This window comes from Impatiens glandulifera, chromosome 6 (genome assembly GCF_907164915.1).
Source record: "Impatiens glandulifera chromosome 6, dImpGla2.1, whole genome shotgun sequence".
Classification (NCBI taxonomy): Eukaryota; Viridiplantae; Streptophyta; class Magnoliopsida; order Ericales; family Balsaminaceae; genus Impatiens; species Impatiens glandulifera.
Genome location: NC_061867.1, coordinates 9,037,087 through 9,057,720, shown reverse-complemented (window position 1 = coordinate 9,057,720; position 20,634 = coordinate 9,037,087). Strand labels below are relative to the sequence as shown.

Below are 20,634 nucleotides of genomic sequence, written 5' to 3'. Positions count from 1 at the left end.
TTCATTCAAACAAAACATCTAAATTTTTCCTTATCCATTTTTTTTCTCTGTCTATATCCCCAACTCTTCATTTCTTTTAATTGTTCATCTTCTATCCCCACCATTAATCATATCTGATGAAGAACCGCCGAAATATTTGGAATAAACTCCGTTTGAAATCCTAGATCAGGATTTCATTTTCCTATTTTTCCGATAGTCGTCGCCGATCGATACACTACGGAGGACCCCACCTTTTGTCCAGTACCTTTTACATATCTTGCAGAAATACCTCGGCTACGCGAGACTGTAGTTGTTGTAGTAACATAATTTCGTGTTTAGAGAATTGCATCTCGAACACTTCATCGGCTGTTCCGCCACCTTCACCGTCGTCACAGTTTTTTGGCCACCTGATTATTCTTCCATCACAATATTATTATTTGACATCGACATAGTTAGTTCATTAATAGAGATTTCAGAAAAAATAGATTACTTATATTAGAGATGAAGAGGAACAGTGAGAAGAAAATGAAGAATTGGGTTAAGAGAGAGAAAAAATGGATATGGAAAAATTTAAATGTTTTGTTTAAATGAAAAAAGAATTAAAGTAATGTAAATTAAAAACAAATAAAAAATATGTGTATATTACATGTGGCAAAAATTTTAACTCCGTTAAATTTTTCTGTTAGTTTAAATAAATTTGACACTTTTTGACAAGTTAGTATATATAAATAGAATTTTGATACTTAATAAGTAAATTTGACACCTTCTTACCACTTAATGTGTAAAATTGACATTCTTCCCATTTTTTTAAATAATCAACCAAATTTACAAAATTAAAAATATTATGTAAAACATCTGATAACGATGTTTATACAAAATATGTATTTAGATTGGATTAATTAGTTTTATCTTGGTTTTATTTTTTATTTTTGGTTTTTTAATTAGAACAAATTATCAAACCTTGTGTAACTGAATCTAATAAGTGACATTTATTCTCTTAAAAAACAATATTGTCATAATTACGATTCCAAGAATTAAAATTGTTATAAATTATAATTTTATTTGAAAAAATTATAAATAAGACTAATAGAACAACATAGGTTTTTGCCTATATTACATTTAAAAAAAATATATATATATTAATAATTTTTTAAAACTAGATTTTAGCTCACTTTTTTAGCTTTTTAATATTATATTAATACCTTTAATTAAAATATAACAATACTCTTATTTATTATTATTAAATTTAAATTTTAAATATAAAATAATATTTTAATCACTCATCTTTAAAAGCACAAAATTAAATATATTATTTTAAATTACCTTAATGTATTTGTTTTTTTTTTAAACTCTCTATTATATTAATATCATTTGAATTATTAAATCATCAATTAAAATATTTTATTTTTATTAAATATAAATTTTAAATATAAAATAATATTTTAATCATTTATCTTAAAAGAAAAAAATTAAATGATATATATTATTTTAAATTATTTTTTTTTTCAGTATTGATTGCAATGTAACTGTGTGAAAGAAAAAGTGACATCACTTTTTCAATGCATACGTTATAAATAAATAAATTACAAACACATAAATTAAAAAAATAGTAATTGGTGATCAATTTTTAACATAAAAAATTTATAATTTGATTGGAAAACAAGTCCACAATTAATTAAAGCAAAAATATCTAATTCACAAAAATAGTGGAAGACATTTATTCATCGTTTGGTTGACATTTTATAATACTTGTTTGTAAATAACAACTATGAAAATTCATGAAAATATATAATATGTAGAAGAAGACATTAAAAATACTAAAACACTACATATTAATAATATATTTAAAAAAAAAGATTATAATTGAAAATGTACAAATATATTTTTTGAGATAATGATCAACCAAATTTATAATATTGAAGATATTATATAAAACATTTAATAATGATGTTTGTACAAAAATATGCATTTAGATTGGATTGAATTAGTTTTATCTTGGTTTTATTTTTTATTTTTGGTTTTTTAATTAGAACAAGTTATCAGATCATTAAAAACGAATTGAATAAGTGACATTTGTTCTCTTAAAAATCACTATTGTCATAATTATAATTTTTAAAATTGTGATGAATTTAGAATTTTGTTTGAAAAAATTATGAATAAAACAGTTATAACACTGTCACATTTAAAAAAAATATTAATAAAATTTTAAATTAGATTTTAGCCCACTTTTTTAGCTTTTTAATATAATATTAGTAACTTTAATTAAAATATAAAAATGCTCTTATTTATTATTATTAAATTTAAATTTTAAATATAAAATAATATTTTAATCACTTATCTTTAATAGCACAAAATTAAATATATTATTTTAAATTAACTTTGTTTTTTTCAATATTGGTTGCACCAATGTTTGTGTGTAATGTGTGTGAAAGAAAAAGTGACATCACTATTTCAATATGCATATGCACCTACACATAAATAAATTAAATTAATAAATAATTACTAAATAACAACTACTTCCAAATCGTCACTGAAATCGAAAAAAAGATAGAGAGAGAAAATGTCAGAATTTATATTTAATTATTTGAAAATAATAATAATAATTTCTTTTAAAATTAAACAAATAAATATTCCAGTCTTGCCCTTTCTTCTTTTCTCTCTCTATCGTCCTTTCTCTCTCTTGTATCATCTGTGTTTAGAGGTCTGTAATCAAGATCACCGTCGTCATCTTCAGATCTCGTCGTCATCCGACGGCAAGCAATCGGAGATCTCTCCTGCCTCAATAAACGCCAAAACCCTTTTTTTAATTTCCTTATCCCTTTACCATCTTAGCTTGTTTTCGATTCCCCTTTCTGATCTAAGAACAAACTCTGTCAAAAATCAGAGCTTTATTGCTTCAACAGCTAATCTTGTTGCTTCTAACCCTAACAAAGATGGAAGGACCAAACATATTAACCAGGTTCAAGGTACCCCTTCTCCATATTCTCTGAATTCCTTATTTTTATTATTATTATTTGTTTATAGACTAGATGAGAACAACAGCAACAACAACAACAACCCTCTTTCTTTTTTGCTAATTTGCCCATTCCTTCTGGTCTCCTTTTGTAGTATTCATCGTATTAATGGTGTTCGACCCTTGTTTTGCTGGTGGGTGTCTTTTTTCCAGTAATCAAACCCTAAAACTGGACCACGACTTGAGATTTGGAATTGGAATGAAGATGGATATATTATCTCCTGGTTCATTCGGATAATGATAATAAAGTATGTAAAAAACCCATCAAAACTAAACAAGCAAAAACTAAATTAGGAAACAACAATTTGTTAGCCTTCTCCTCCTGTTCTTGTTCCTCCTACTCCTGTTCCTTCTTCTTCTTCAGTTCTTCACAGGATGAAAATGATCAAACCGTGTTGGAGACCTTTTGTTGAAGAAGATGGTGATGATTCGAATGGTCAAGCTGATGGGTTGTTATGGTATAAGAATTTAGGACCATGTTTGAGTGGTGAGTTTTCTATGGCGGTTGTACAAGCTAATGCCTTGTTGGAAGATCAAAGCCAAGTTGAATCTGGTTTATTGAGTTTAAACCCAAATGGTCCATGTGGGACTTTTGTTGGTGTTTATGATGGCCATGGAGGACCTGAGACATCTCGATTTGTCAACAACAATCTCTTCCTCAATCTTAAGAGTATGTGTTTTCTCAATTTATCTGTCTTTGTACTTCTTCATTCATCATTTGTTTTGGATTAACACTTCATGCATTTTGGAACAAGTGTGCTACTTTGATCTGGTCTCTACTTTGAACCTACATGTATATACATACTAACCTTGTTTTTTGACTGATATAAGTTGAATTGATGAATGTATTGGAAAACAGAGTATACAAGTGATCAAAAGGAAATATCTTCAGACGTTATAAGAAAGGCATTTCTAGCAACAGAAGAGGATTTCCTCTCGATAGTGAAGCGACAATGGCTCGATAAACCTCTTATTGCGTCTGTGGGTACGTGTTGCTTAGTTGGTGTGATATCAAACGGGCTTCTATACATTGCAAATGCAGGCGATTCTCGTGCTGTTCTAGGAAAAGGTGATAAGAACATTGGAGGGGTTATGGCTATTCAGTTATCGACTGAACACAACGTGAGTATTGAGTCAGTTAGAGATGAGCTCCGTTTATTGAATCCCGATGATCCTCAGATCGTTGTTCAAAAACACAAGGTTTGGCGTGTTAAGGGTATAATACAGGTATGTGACAAACAAATTTGAGCTATTTGGAAACACCTGAAGTTAGGTTTGGATGAGAAAACATCGATAACTTTATTTGAAAACACTTTTTTGCAATTTAGATGAGATATAATGTTATAACTTTATTTGAAAACACTTTTTTGCAATTTAGATGAGATATAATGTTAGGGTGTTCATATATTTGTTCAAACTTTGTTCGAGCTTCAGGTGTTTCATATATAATTGTCTTTCCTTGAAAGAAATGAAGTGTTGTTTAATAATGTAATGTTGGATTTTGGCAGATATCTAGATCAATTGGGGATGCTTATTTGAAGAAGGCCGAATTCAATAGAGAACCTTTGTTGGCTAAGTTTAGGGTTCCGAAATCCTTCTCGAAACCGATTCTAAGTGCAGATCCTTCGATATTGGTTCACAAACTGAACACTTCGGACCAGTTTGTCATATTTGCTTCTGATGGGTTGTGGGAACATCTTAGCAATCAGGAGGCTGTGGATGTTGTGACGAATTCTCCGCGAAATGTAATAAATAGTTCTTTTAAGGTCTCTCTATTTTTCATCGGTTTGCTTATTGTATTTTTGTTTGAAAACAGGGGATTGCAAAGAGATTGGTGAAGACAGCGATGAGAATAGCAGCAAAGAAGAGAGAAATGAGATATTCGGATTTAAAGAAGATTGAACGAGGTGTGAGGAGGCATTTTCACGATGATATAACAGTTGTGGTGATTTATTTCGATGAGGTGGCGGTTATGAAGACCGCTGCTAGGAGGAGGAGGGGCGGTTGTGAAGATGGTGGCAGTTATTCTGTTCGAGGTTGGGGTGGAGTTTCGTCGGCTAAATAAAATTAAAACCGATTAATGAACTTGACTTGAGCAAATATATATGTATGAACAAGGGAAGAAGATAAAAGTAACTTCCTTTTATGTAGATATTTTTTTGTTTGTTTTGAGTTATTTCTTTTTATTATGATTCCCACTTTTTTTTTTACTTCAATGATGAAGGAATTTGCACTTTATATGATTTACCAAATGCTTATATCTTCTTAAATTTTGTCCTCATCATTGAGATTCTTGATTGTATATTTAATCATTTGTTAAGAAATCATGTATACATTCATATTGCATAGAGGAAGGAATTACAAACATTTGTTTTGCAGATGATATATTCTTAGCGGCTCATGTTGATGTGGACTCGAGAATTTAGTCTCAGGCTACACTTCGAAGAGACTCACTTATGCAGGTCGAATTGAGCTCGCAAAAATCATTATCATGGGTATATAATGTTATTGGTGTCAACACTTCATTCTCTCGCGATCAAGGCATTAAAGACCTAGACACGATTACAAATCTTTGTTTGGAGGGATTGTCATATAGGCTGCAATGTGTAAGCCAAAGAAATAAGGAGTATTGGAATTAGAAGTCTTCAAGAATGGACAAAAGCACTTATCATCAAGCAAGTTTGGGCCATTTCAAAGAAATAAACACTCATTACAGATTTATGAGAGGCGAATTCAGGATTTGGACAAGTTTAATTAAAGACGAGATGTGATGGTCTCAAAAGATGATTGAGTTCAAGGTCTACATGGAAGGGACACTCGATACTTGGTTCGAGAACAAGCCAATCATCTCTAGACCAGAGTTTTAGAACACAAGAACTAGTTATAGATACAAACAATGCGCGGCAAATGCATTCGAGCAAGGGGATTCTTGAGAAAGTTAATGCATTGATCATCAATCAAACATAGAAGACAAATGGAGTTGGAAAGTTGTTTGGTCCACAAGTAACTCTTACTTTAATATTCTAAATTGCTAATTTGTATGGAATTTGGAAATAATGGAGCAATTCACTATTCTAGAATGAGAAGAAATTAAGAAAAATCTCAGTTGACATCAAAATATGATAATTGCACTAATTCACTATTGGAGAATAGTCTCCAATTTCAACAATTGAATTTTTCTTTTGTTAATAATAAAAGTCACAAAAATTAACTTAGTCCTGAGGCGAGATAGTCTTTTAGAATAGTTTATTCATTTAGTTTTCTAGTGATAAGAAATTGTGTGTAGTTAATAATTTGAGTTGTCACCTTTTTTTCATTATCGTAAAATATTTAGTTTGTTTTGTTTTTTTACCGTTTCTTTACCCTTGTTTGTAATTTATTTATAAGCAAGTCACTTCTTTTTTTAAAAGATAAATAATTTAATAAAATTAGTCAAACAATGTATATATATATTTGTTTAAAATAACAAATTTTAAGTAGTTTTCAATTTTGGTTCCTTTGATTACTTACACTTTTTTTAATATCTTTTTTAATTATTTCATGTTTTCTAGTTTGGTAATATATATATATATATATATATTCAAATTTAGTAAATACAAGGTTCAAATGAACATTTCTAAAAAAAAATTAAACAATTGTTAAACAAAACCAGTTTATTTCACTAATAAGTCTCAAATTGTGGAAAGAATAAGACGTTTTAAATTATGATCGAACTAAAACATACATTTAGATAATATTAAACTTAATACACAAAATTAGTCCAATGAAAATTGTATAGTTAAGAAAAATTGTTTCCCTTTGTAATCCTAATTATCCATTATGTAATAATGTTTTTTTTAACAGCAAATCAATCATTAAAAACACTATCTTTTAAAATTTAACAAAATTATGTGTTTAATGTCTACTAAATTATAGTACCAAATTAGTTATATAAAAATAAAGATTATATAACAAATTTGAATTCAAAATACTTACATAATTGTTTAATTAAAATATAAAGTTAATGTGGTGATAGTACTCAAATGTTAAAATTATATTTTTATCTCATATTATATTATCAAATATTTTTAATAAATAAATAATTCAAAATAATAAACTTTAAATTAAAAATAATCATTAAGTGATAAATATATTATTCAAAAACACACTCAATAAGCACAAATTGCACATTGAAACTATATCATTGACATAAATATAACACAATAATAATAAAAATCCATTTTCCTAATAAAATTTGTTTGACCTAGATCCAAAGAACTTTTCATCTTCAACACAATAGACTTCACATATAATATGTTAACTATTGCCAAAAAAATTAATAAAAATCAACTTAAATTTATTATAATTATAAGAAAAAGAGGCAATAATTATAATAAAAATATATAAAAAGAAGTAGCCCAAGTCACTAAAACATTATAATAAATGCTTAAAAGTATTACATATTGTAGCTAATACTACTACACCCCCAAGAAACATGTGTACAAATCAAACAGCTTTTATAGTCATCAAAATATTACATTTCCCAGACTGTAAAAAACTAAAATAGTTACCCCATCAATTCAAAGAGCAATTCACCCAAAAGAGGCCCAAGTAAATCAACAAATAGCTCCATTATATATATTAATTATATCCCATTTTTATTAAATTAAAGGCCATCATAGATATAATATTCATTGTCCAAATCCCCTCCACTATGCAAAATATTAATTAATACTCATTTGAAAATTTTATCATTTTAAACATGAGTTGCAAAAGAGGATAACACAAGAAAGCAGCCCATCTGATTGATTCACATGATAATACCACCTATCTTAGTTAGCAAGATAAACCCTAATTTAGCATTTAAGATGGCAAACTTACAGTCTCAATGTAATGCATGAAATCTTAGATCTATCGTAAAATGATTGATTATGCAACAAGATCAAGATCAAGACAGACAAGTAAATGTGTAGGGGACAAAAACAGTGAACATTATCATGGCCGTAGTTTCAATTTTTGGTTTGTAGAATGATTTAATGAAAACCATTAGAAGATTTATCACAACTATGGAGCTAATGTTTATCTTAGGCCTCATGGGTGAAAGCCAATACCTGAAACCCTTATCATGATGTAGTAAGCTATCCAAGAATATCTACTGCTTGATATCAAGTACTTAAGTAGCCGGGGGAGGATGCTAAAATATGAAAAAAGCTGCTGGAGGCGACGACGATAAGAACAAAAGCATTAAACTCTTTTTTTTGGTTGGGCTAAAAGAAAAAACGATCAAAACCTGCACAGTATTGAGAGAAAGAATAAGGGCATATAATTATAAACAAGAAAATAAGCAAGAAAAAATAAATAATATGTAAGACCCGTGTACGAAACCTTGAAAAAAGTGAATCCTACTGCAGAAGACATGAAGCATGATGTTTAGGTTCCATTGCCAACATTTCCAGCGATGGCTGTCTTCTGAATTATGAATTCACAATGATGTCAATTACAAGATATTAAACAACATTAGTTATAAATAAAGGATAATAATGAAGTTTAGAAAGACTTACCACCTTATCTCCTTCACCATTTACTTGGGATATGGAAGCAGTAGGTTGAGAGAATCTGGAAAAATGAAAAAGATATGCAAAGATTAAATAAACCCTTGTAAATTTATTGAAGTTACTTTATATGTTCTCCAATTTGGTCTACTTATGATACCTGATTGCTCTAGCTTTTCTTTTCTCATCTTCCACTGTAGTAGTAGTAGTGGTGGTAGTAGTAGTATTTGGAGCAGCAGCAAACCTCTCAAGCCTAGCTTTCTTTTTCGCTTCATCGGCAGCAGTTGCAGTAGCAGGCACAGAAGTCCCAAACCTAAGAGTACAAACTATTATCATCAAATCTCAACAAGAAAATGTAATGCAAAAAAGGGATAACAAAAACAAACGCTGTAAAACCTTTCTGCTCTCGTCTTCCTCTTCTGATCCTCCGAGTTCTTCACTGATTCTGATGTGGTTGAAGCAGTACCAAACCTGAAATAAGACACACCCATAGTTGACAAATCGAAAAATGATTAGTTTGAAAGGACCACCAAAGTAACCAGAAACTAAACAGATAATGATATTAACTGGTTTTATATGATCAAATAGATGGTTTAATATGAATTTTCAGTCAAGAGTACCAATATGCATTATACATTGAATAAGATCTATTTTGCATTACAGAATGAACATGATTATTCAAGGATTTTTTTCTGCTAAATAGTTTGTTCTAGGGTTTATTCTTCTATTTGGTATCTATGAGTGAGCATTCTATATAAACAAGACATTCTCCAACAAAACCCTAAAAACATTTCAAGTGAAAAGCACATCCTCAACCATATCACAGACACCGTTCATAGGTTGATTCGTCTAAAGAAAAGCAAACAACTACGAAGACATCAACATATATCTACACCATTAACGAAAGTAAAAGACAATAAACAATGAAACCCTACCTTTCAGCCCTAGTATTACGTTTCTCTTGTTCAGAAAGCTGTACAGGCACACCAAACCTCTCTGCGCGACGGATCTTCTTCTCGACATCAGTAGTAGCAGGAATTTCTCCCTTGTCTGACGATACAACCGAATCGGTCTTAACTGTAGCCATCGATTCGGTTCCTTCTGAGACTGTTTCAGCTGCTAGGGTTGGCGGTGAAGAAACAATAGATTCGCCGATTGGAGTATCGCCGGTGATGTTCATAGAGATTTGATCTAAAGTAGAATCGTGCTTCGGCTGCTCAAGAGTAATTTTAGGGTTCTTCGATTCAGCCGCTGTGGTCATTGCAATTTTGCTTACAGAAGAGAGAAGAGTCGGCGAGAAGAGTGAAAACTAAATGTGCCCCCGCTTTATAATAAATGTCATTTTTACAATGAAATAATAAAATAAATTATTATTTTTTATGGCCTACAATAATTTATTTTTTAAAACAAATGTTTACGCCACAAAATTAATATTGTAAGGTTTTAATAATTCATATAAAATAAATTTTTGTTTAATGTCATGGTCTGTTACATGTTTAGGAGAAAAAGAAATATTGAAAAAAATTTATTAAAGATTTTTGTTCCGAACATGGTCTTGTTCAGAAGAGAAAAAAATTCAAAATAATGGGCATGTTCATGTAGGAAAAAAAATCGAAAAAATAGTATGTTTGTGTTTTGTCCAAACATATGACATTTTGTGAGATTTTTTTCCCGAACATTATCATGTGCAGAAAATAGAGAAAAAAATATTTTTTTTTTGGTAGAAATGGCCATGTTCGGGAGATTTTTGTTCTGAACATAGCAATGTTCGATTCTTTATTTATTTATTTCTCTCTTCTGCCAAATTGACAAATCACGTCAGATTCGTGGTCTTACTTTAATTTTCAACTTCGTTATTCTATCACGGCTCTAAAAATATTATTGAATTCGGTAAAACTAAATAGAATATGTGTTTTTTAAAAAAAAAAAATTAAACCATACTCTTTTTCTTTTAAATATGACTTATTTATAATTTTTGAAAAATTAAGAGAAAATCATATAAATTTAATTTCTCTTTTAAATAACAAGGATGCCAAAGTAATAAATGTGGCTAATATTTTATTTATTTTAATTGTATATAAAAATAATAATAAATCCATTTATAAAAAATATTATTAGATAGAGTATGTTTGATACAATTACAGTTTTTTTTTTTTTTTATTTCAAACGAAAAATGAATTTTAACAAGAGAGATAAACTCAAGTAGATAAATATAATAAATAAAATTTAATAGAGATTTTGTAAATATTAAATTTTAAGACTATCCACGACATAGTGTCAAATAAGGTATCAAATGGTTGTTAAAATAATATCAAATGGTGCAGCAGAGTATCAAAATTAAGTGTTAAAATATGGGTATAAAATTTGATACGGGACCAAATTTGATGTGGCTCAATCACAGCGTGCCAAGTGGCGGCGACGGTGGTTACTTTTTTCTTTTTTTTTAAATACACTTTTGCATAATAATTAATCAATATATATATATATATCATTATTTTTATTTTTCGAGATCTATAAATAGAGACTTGGTTTGTGTCATTTGGACACCAAAAATATTCTGAAATTTTCCACCATATTATGGTCCTTGTTTGTATCACCTTTCTTTTGAAATCTTCAAACTCTTTTATGAAACCTTCACAAAACTACAACTTCTTTCCAAATTACTTTTCAAATCAAGCTCAAAACTCAAATATACAACCTTCGAACCAAAAATGATGAATTACCCATGGTTAAAAAAAATGAAATTATGTATAAATGATGTGGAAGTGAGAGAAAGTGAAAAAGTAATTTTGATATCTTGAATAACACTCTGCTGTAGGATATGCTAAAAAATGGGTGTTAAAATAGGTGTTAAGCTGGCGTGACATGATATTAAATGAAAAAATTTGATATCCTGTTGTGGATAGTCTAATAATATACTATTTGAAATAATTGAAACTTTTTTAAGTCTTAATTTTTTTTTTAATTATAACTTAATTATCATAATAATGTTTAATCACTTAATTTATCAATTAAAATATTAAAATAATAATTAACTTTTTATTTATTTTAATTATAAAAATAAAATAAAATAAGAATCAAAACTATTCTTAAATAGATTATGATTTATTTCATGGCATTCTTTTTTCTTTACAAATCAGGTTAAAAATTAAGTTTATGAGAATATATATATTTTTTAAATAAATTAATTTTCATTAATTCAAACAACGAGTTACCTATCGGGTTATCTATCGAAAATTAAATTGCAGAATAATGTGTCTTAAATAATAAGACATATTTATAATAATTAAAATCGAATAATAAAGATCGAACAATCTTGTAAATTTTTTAGAACGACTATAAAAATATGTACCGATGAGTGATAAAGGAAAAGTTGAACAAACTAATCAAACAGTGTTAGAAGAATTTCTACAAAATATTTTTAGCGGCATTGAATTTTGTCATTTACCAAGGTTTCGTAAGCAGCGCTAAAAAGGGTCATGTCAAGTGATAACTGGTCATTTACCTATAGTCAAAAAAGTGATAAATCCATAAAATAATGGGAAGATAACCATAATAGGGTCTCCGATTGAAATATTTTATTCGATTACTCTTTATTGAAAAAGTGAAAAACAACTCTAAATCCGGTAACTTAATCTATTTTGTTGATAAAAAAAACAATTACGGACTAAGAAAGCATCACCAACATAATCGAAAAATATAAATAACAAACCATTCACTTAATATATATTGTGAGATTATTCAGATAAAAAAAAATTATGAACAAAACTCAAATATGAGAGTGAAAACATTAAAAGAAAAAAAAAAAATTTGAAAAGAGAAAAATATAACAATATTTTTTTTTATATTGAATTATATAAATAAGTTATATATATATATATATAACCGACATGAAAACTGCACTGAATATAAAATTCTATATAATTGAGATTTTTTATTTTGTTAGAAAATCCAGAAAGCTCCTTTATTTAAAGTATTTTAAATAATCTATCACATCACATTGGTAATAATCAAATTAATTAATATATTAATTAAAATTATTTTATTTTATTTTTATTAAATTTTGAATATAACCAAATATTTTAATAATTCATCTTAAAAAAAATCTCAAATAAGTTAACATTTTATTAAATAAGTTTTTTTTTTAAACCAACAAAAACCAAGATCAAACAAAGTCAGGGCTATGGCTAACATGGCATAACAAATTAAGGGGTTCTTTTTACTGTTTGGAAGATCTCTTTGCTTGAAGAGCTTTGTACATACTATAAAAATTAAGTTTAAGGATTCATGGATGATTATGTTTTTCTATTATATTAAGTATACCACAAAATTGTATTTTTTTTAGATTTAAAAAAAAATAGGAAGACCTACACAATAATATTCTTCATTTCATCCTAGTATGTTTTAATGAAATTAACCTTTTCCCTTTAAAAAGTATTAATATATCATAAATTTTTGTAAAATGGTAATGTATCTTAAAAACAACGACAAAATATGACATTATAAAATAAAAAATAAAAAGTCACACAACATGAAAAAAGAAGAAAATAATACTAGCCATTATCCAACGTAATCAAATTCGTAATCAAATTCGTAAATTTTTAAGAAAAACGAATATCTTTTAAACCAACTCTTATGATTTTATATATATTATGATTTAATATATGTTAAGCTTATATACTCGCTAAAAGTCTATATATGTTAGGACTATGCTTTTTGTTGTTACTTATTTAGATGTGTAACTAGACATTTTAGAAAGCTGATTTTTTTGTCTTAAGAGCATCGTTTTTAGTCCAATTATGTATCTGTTAGGGTTTCAAGGGACTAAGTATTTTATAAACTCGTGTCAAAACCTTAGACTATCATGATATAATCTTTGTTTTAATCTCTTCAATAATATTATCTTTTATGTTGAATAGATTTGAATATTTGAGATTTCTTAATGGCATGACACAATTATCTATTTATTATGGTTTCTATATTAGGGTTTTAGTGTACCGAGTATTATATAAACTCGTTTTATAACCCTAGTTTGTTATGTCATTATTTTTGTAATAATATTTTCAATAAAAATCTCTCTTCTAGGTGGACGTAATTGTTAGATATCACCGAGCTTAACACATTTTCCTTAAAACAGTTACACCGTCTCTCCTTGTACTGGAGCTTATCACATATGACTGTCTCCCAGGGCACAACAAATCTTCAACACCGGAATCACTATACGCAGCGAACTTGACAAAGTACCTGAATCAATCACCGAGTTTCAACGGAAATACAACGAGTCAAGAACTCAAAAAACACTCAGATGAGTGAAGAACTCGAAAAAAATGAAGAACATTCAAGAAAACAAAGGAAAAACTTTTCGAATTCTAAAGAGATAATGAAATGAGTGAAAAAGAGATATGAAATATTTTTCAGAGTTCCAACATTAAGGGGATATTAATAGCTGGAAATTAAACCATCACAATAAACAACGGCTGATAATTTATCCAACAACTGCCATTTCAAGACTCTTGGTATTCGATCTCATGGATCCACTGACATTAAATTTCACCAAAAATTCACATTTGAATTTGATATGAATTTATATTTATTTGGATTAAATTACATTAAATTTATTTATCCAAATTCACATTTCCATTTAATTAATGAAATTAGTTTAAAATTCTCTCTTCTAGGTAGACGTAATGAAGTTTTATCTTAATGAATCACGTTAAAATTTTTATTTTTCTTTATTTTTTACGTACTCCCGTTATAACATTTTTTATGTAGACGTAGTCATGTTTTATCTTAGTGAATCACGTTAAAATCTGTATCATTTATTTCTTACGTAATCTCGTTATAACATCTTCTATGTGGACGTAATCATTTTTTATCTTGTTGAACAATGTTAAACTTGTGTTCTTTTTATTATTATTTTCGTCATATTCAAAATTTGATCTAAAATATATTAATATTTAATAAAAAAAAATATGCTTTCCACCTGAGAATGTATTTTTATTTTTTGTTATAAATGAGTTTTATACGAACTCGTAAGTGCAACTATACATACAAGTAAGTTCGAATATGAATATATACTAACGAGTTCGACTCGACTTGCTTACAATTCTAGGAAAGATTGAAATATTAAACTATTTAATACAATATTTGCATAGAAAACTTGTCTAGATTGTAAAATTCAGGTAATATATATATATATATATATATATATATATATATATATATATATATATATATATTATAATTTTTTTTAAAGTGTTTGTCAATCTATTTAATGATAATGGGTTTAGGCATAGTGACATTTGGCATGATTTTTTATTAACTATATAAAGTGTTTTCATGGAGTAAAAAGATCGAAGGAAATTAAGAGAGAAAGGGAAAGACTGATAATGATGTATAAAACATTAAACTATTAAATAAAATATTATATATATATATATATATATATATATATTATTAATACTAGCATGTATCTCGTGCATTTGCACGAGTAATAATATAAAAAATCGTGAAAAAATATTACCATAAAATTTTTATGGGCGGGTCAACCCACAATTCGACCCAAGTATCAATTACTCTCACATATATCCAAATTAACCACAGCTCTCGACCCGACAATCCGGACACTTTAAAAATTAAGCATCATTATATATATATAGATTAGTTAGTTAAAAAGTTGAACTTATATTGTTAAAATGTCACGCGTTTATCAAATTTTGGGTTGAATTTAAAATTTAAAATATAAAGTGTTATTAGTTTAGTTGGTTAAAAGGTTGTATTTGTTTTCGTTAGGTTGCAAGTTCGAACCATACTTATAACATTTTTAATTTTATTTGTAACCGTTTTAAGTTTATGGACGGATCAACCCACAATCCGACCCAAATATCCATTTACTCTCACATATATCCAAATTAACCACAACTCTCGACCCGGCAATCCGGACACTTTAAAAATTAAACATCATTATATATATTATTACTGTATTTAATGATAATGAGTTTAGGGTGACACTTGGCATGATTTTTGATTGATTATATAAAGTAGGCAAATAATAATTATTTTTATTTTTATTTGTAATTCTTCTTTTATAACATTTTAAAATAAAAAAAGATTTATCAAAAAAAAAAATTCTTATTAACATATTTTTGTTCTCAGAATTATTGATATTTCTTTTTTTAACTGAATAAAATAGCTACTCTTTTTTATTAATTTTCTAAAAGTTAAATTCTTCTCAATCATCATTATATCTAAAGGATATAGTTATTTGTTTTGGATTTACTAATCTAAACAAGAGACAATATGACTTGATATTTACTATCGTTATTTGGTTCAAATAAAATTCCATCTTAATTGAAAAAGTAAATATCTTTTCAGGAACAAATTTATTTCTGTTTTTATATTTTTTTTATTCTTATATTTTTCGGAGTAAAGGCATGTGAAGGAAATTAAGAGAGAAAGGAAAAGAGGAAAAATGATGAGTATAACTTGAGTTAGAGTTTGACTTTGAGTTAGGGCAAAGAATAGCACAAATGAGACATGAAAATCTCATTATTTTTCTTAATCTTAAATAAGCGATATTATTTGATGTCTCAGAATTTATTAATTCTGAGATAATGATAAGTTGTTAAAGTGAATTAAGAATGCATGAAGTATTAGTAGAAGTGCCTAATGATGATATATGGTTGTAGGAGAAATATTGATGGATAAATGATATATATGGTTAAAAGATATGAAATGTAAAAATGAATGAAATGAATAACGAAATTATGAAGTTTAAAATAGTTTAAAATAAATAGTGAGAATATATGATTTATATGAAATAGGAATGTTTGGAGTATTCGTAGACTTTGTGAATATTTGATTATATGACTTATATGAAATATGAATATTAGAATATTTAAAGATATTGAAGATACTAGGAAGATCCCCGTGCAATACACAACGGTTAAAAATATATTGTTACAACGTTTTGCGTTCATCAAATTTAGTGTTAAATTTAAAATATAAAGTGTTATTAGCCTAGTTGGTTAAAGAGTTGTATTTGTTTTAAAACAAATACAACTGTTTAACCAACTAGGCGAATAACACTTTATACTCTATACAAAATTTTGTTAGATTGCGAGTTCAAAACATACATATAACATTTTTAATTTTATTTTTAACCGTTTTTAAGTTTATGGATGGTTGAACCCAGAATCCGATCCAAGTATCAATTTACTCTCACATATATATCCAAATTAACCACAACTCTCAACCCGACAATCCAGACACTTTCAAAATTAAGCATCATTATATATATAGATTTGATTGTATAACTATATATAAGGAAATCATTCATTATGTTATATATGTGGTTGTGCTGAAATTATTTGAACTCTAAAGTTCTTGCAGTATTATGCTAACATTTACCTCAAGTCTTGATTATGCTAATACGTGAATCTTAAGAGTTTTATGTCATTATGTTAATATTTGAATTATAAGGGCTATGTCATTATGATAACTTCTGAAACGCGTTGTCCATTATGTTAACTTATTAGTCGTTAAGTGTTTTTTACTGCTACCATAACAATTGAATAAATATTAATTTTATGTTGTTAAACCACTCCTAAATATGAGAACAATTATGTTAATTTCGTACCATTACTTTGTATCCAATTTCATTAGTAATTATGTTATGTTTATGGTATGGGGGCGTGACACTTGTCTAGATGATGGTAAAGTTTGACTGAAAATATTTGTTAAGAATTAATTATATGAACTTAGCCGAATACAGGGGTAGGTTCTGAGTTTTCAACATGCAGAACCAAAATCAATCTTGATCAGTTTGATCTTCTTCGTCCTTTTCTTCATTCGAATTTCCTCTTTTCTGCTGTTTACGTAATCGCTGACGATTTCTTCACCAATTGGTCCAATCGTATACACCAACCTCACTTATAAAAGATACCTTACATTCTTCACCAATCACTCAACACTCTCAATACAGCCATGGCTACCGAGTAAGTCTCCAGATCTTCTTCATCTCATGCAAATGATGTAATTCTCTTTTATTTCACATATTTATCTTTACTCAATTTGTTCAGAAACGTGAACGATGTTCTTCCCCCAATTTTGGATTCCTCGTCTGAACCGCCTTCAATATTTGATGGAACTACTAGGTATTCACTCTCTCGATCTATTTTCCGCTCTTATTATCGATTATAATCTTTCAATTTCATTGTTTGTCCTTTTTCAAGGCTTTACCTCAATTACCAGTGTCCATTTGCTCAACGTGTGTGGATCGCGAGGAACTATAAGGTATATATACTCGTAGCTTCTTCTTCTTCTTATGTTTAGAAATGGTTAGACAATGAATCTAAGATCCAACTAGAATATGATGAAAGTTGGTGTGATATTAGGCATATTGTTTTTGTTCAGATTCATCAAGAATTCAAATGCTCGTTTTCAATTGCTTTGAATCTTTGAGAATTCTCATAAACATCTTTTTTCAAATATTTGTGGGTGTGGTTGATTCAGAATTTTATCCATACTCTCTTTTGAACTCATTGATCTTGTAATCTTCGTTAGCTCTGATACCAATTGTTGTGACCCGCGAAGAATGTAACATGTAATCGTAACTATACACAAAGAAGATAGATTAGTGATCGAAATAGATAGATAAATTGCGATTTCTAGTGCTTTAGTTCAAAATATCATTATGCCCATAATGAAACTAGTCTAAGGCTATATAGTCTTCTAATAATGGTAAAATAGTAATGAATCACAACTAAAGGAAATAAGATCTAATGTGCACATCATTGTCAAATTGAAGTTCACTCCATGTGTTGAATCTTTCACTTATTTCAATGTTCAAACTCCTGGATGCAGGGATTGCAAGATAAAATCAAATTAGTTCCTATTGATCTTCAGAATCGTCCAGCTTGGTACAAGGAGAAGGTTTATCCAGAAAACAAGGTGTTATTTTCTACTCATTAGATATAGTTGCTATAATGCTTGTAGAACTATATGATTCATCAATAGTTGAGGGATATATGATAAGATCAGATTGGATTTCAATTTACACAAAAATTAGGCTATTGGAATGAATCCATACAATGATCTAATAAGATGGAAACCTAATCCTAACAGTTATCTTTTCTTCATTGAGAATGTTTACACTTTTCATGTCTTTATTTTTTGACAACAGGTTCCGGCCCTGGAACACAATGGTAAGATTACTGGAGAAAGCCTTGACCTACTTAGGTATTTGGAAAGTAACTTTGAAGGACCAGCTCTTTTACCTGATGTAAGAACTAAAATTTCTTCTGCAGTTTCACTCCAATAATATGTAAAGAAGAAGAAATTACTCACGTTTGATTATATGTTTTGTTTCAGGATCCTGTCAAGCTTGAGTTTGCTGAAGAGCTGTTGACTTATACTGACACAACAAATAGAATTGTGTATACTTCTTTCAAGGGAGGCCCAACAGATGAACTTGGTGAGTATATCAATTATTGAAAATTAAGTTCATTTGATAACTGTTATCTAAACCCACTTAATCATTAAGTTTAATTCGTTAACTCATAAAACAACTTACTATAAGGGGAAAATTGTCTTGTTTTATTGGGATATTCATCGTTTAACTTTTAGTTTTATCAAACATGCGAGATTGTCTTTAATATCTGAATCACAGGAGGTGTTTTCGATCATTTGGAGAAAGCTCTCCATAAATTTGATGATGGTCCCTTCTTTCTTGGCCAATTCAGTCTGGTGAGTTTATCTTATTATTAGTTGATGCCAATTAGATCTTTGTTTTCGAAAAACAATTCCAGTTCATATTCTTATTTGTTTGTCTGCACTCTGTGAAGGTGGATATCGCTTACATTCCATTTATCGAAAGGTTCCAGGTCTACTTACAAGAGGTGTTTAACTATGACATCACTTCAGGCCATCCTAAATTGACAGCATGGATTGAGGTATAAAATTTTCACTCCAATCTAATCCCGAAATACTTATTGTTTTTGTATTTTGATTCATTTCCAGTTTCCAGATATATAAATAAAATTAAAATTTCGAGATGAAACAAAAATGATAAGTGTTTTCACATGATTATGTCTTTATCTTAAGATTTACAAATCATCTCAAACCCCCCTTTTTCTTTTCTATCGCAATTTCTGGAATATTATATGATACGATGATTTTTGAACTTGAAGGAATTGAACAAGCTTGAGGCCTACAAACCAACAAAAGGTGACCCCGAAAAGTATATTTCAGCTTACAAGGCGCGTTTCACGCAGGTTCAAAAGTGAAAGAAAACGAGACATTCACAATCATGACTTCACTTCAACTTATGGGAGGTTCCTTTTTAGTGGGAAATAAAATGGTTCTACTTGTTTACTTATTATACTGAAATAATGCAGTAGAAACAGCAATGTGAGTTCTGGTCAGATTTGTAAAACAAAAAATTGGAGTAATTTGGAGTTGTTTATTCAATAATATGGTGTTTTCATCTGAAATGGTGTTCTTTTGTGGTGAAAAAGATTGATTTTCTGCACTTAATTTGGATTTTCTGTTTAGTTTAACTATGTATGTGCTTGCTTATATTTTGGATTTTATGTTAAAATAAATATACATGAATTGAAGTTATTAAGTTAAATCATGAAATAGTCTTATTGACAATAAATTATAATCTCCTTAATTATGTATAGTTACATTTTCATTGTTTACTCACAAGTCACAAACTCAATTAATTATAAAATAATTTGGATCATTCTGTAAATTCATATATAAGTATTAATTAAAAATTGGGAAAAATACATTTCAATTAATAGTTATTATTAGTGGTGAGATGTAATAGTTTGGGTCAACTATAATTGAAGGTTCTATAAAAAAGTTTTTGTCATAATAACAGTTAGAACTATTATAATATTTTAAAAGATATATAAACTTAGGTAATAACTATTTGTTTGAAATGTAAAGCCTAATATAATCCTTATTTAAATCTCTAGTTCTATAAAATTAGTATAATTATTTAGAAATAAAACTAGTATAATTATATATTATAATTATTTATTATAATCTCTTTGGCTTGTTCTATATTTTGATTATTTGTTTGAGATTTTTTGTTTCATGAAA

The 20,634-nt window shown here is 28.2% G+C and overlaps 3 protein-coding genes across 5 annotated transcripts; 2 read left to right on the top strand and 1 right to left on the bottom strand.

The window, feature by feature from the left end:
• Positions 1 to 2,634: 2,634 nt before the first annotated feature.
• Positions 2,635 to 5,235, top strand: LOC124941892 (probable protein phosphatase 2C 38). Of its 2 annotated transcripts, none has more exons than XM_047482262.1 (5): positions 2,635 to 2,945; positions 3,146 to 3,662; positions 3,852 to 4,219; positions 4,501 to 4,737; positions 4,809 to 5,235. In XM_047482262.1, exons 2-5 carry the CDS (start codon positions 3,368 to 3,370, stop codon positions 5,055 to 5,057), a joined length of 1,149 nt encoding a protein of 382 aa, XP_047338218.1. In that variant the 5' UTR covers positions 2,635 to 2,945; positions 3,146 to 3,367; the 3' UTR covers positions 5,058 to 5,235. The 2 variants fall into 2 exon arrangements, with proteins under 2 accessions (XP_047338218.1, XP_047338217.1); XM_047482261.1 differs by having other exon boundaries at positions 3,088 to 3,662.
• Positions 5,236 to 7,392: 2,157 nt separating this feature from the next.
• Positions 7,393 to 9,820, bottom strand: LOC124941186 (protein MODIFIER OF SNC1 11-like). 2 transcript variants are annotated; one of them, XM_047481474.1, is made up of 6 exons: positions 9,459 to 9,820; positions 8,920 to 8,994; positions 8,684 to 8,836; positions 8,533 to 8,587; positions 8,357 to 8,440; positions 7,393 to 8,261 (listed from the first exon to the last, which is right to left on the bottom strand). In XM_047481474.1, the coding sequence occupies exons 1-5, from the start codon at positions 9,782 to 9,784 to the stop codon at positions 8,402 to 8,404; spliced, it is 648 nt and encodes a 215-aa protein (XP_047337430.1). In that variant the 5' UTR covers positions 9,785 to 9,820; the 3' UTR covers positions 7,393 to 8,261; positions 8,357 to 8,401. The 2 variants fall into 2 exon arrangements, with proteins under 2 accessions (XP_047337430.1, XP_047337431.1); XM_047481475.1 differs by having other exon boundaries at positions 8,536 to 8,587.
• Positions 9,821 to 17,303: 7,483 nt separating this feature from the next.
• On the top strand, positions 17,304 to 20,053 carry LOC124941800 (glutathione S-transferase L3-like). The gene is made up of 9 exons (XM_047482152.1): positions 17,304 to 17,519; positions 17,604 to 17,678; positions 17,757 to 17,817; positions 18,388 to 18,474; positions 18,707 to 18,805; positions 18,895 to 18,997; positions 19,193 to 19,269; positions 19,368 to 19,475; positions 19,713 to 20,053. Exons 1-9 carry the CDS (start codon positions 17,509 to 17,511, stop codon positions 19,806 to 19,808), a joined length of 717 nt encoding a protein of 238 aa, XP_047338108.1. The 5' UTR covers positions 17,304 to 17,508; the 3' UTR covers positions 19,809 to 20,053.
• Positions 20,054 to 20,634: the final 581 nt, after the last annotated feature.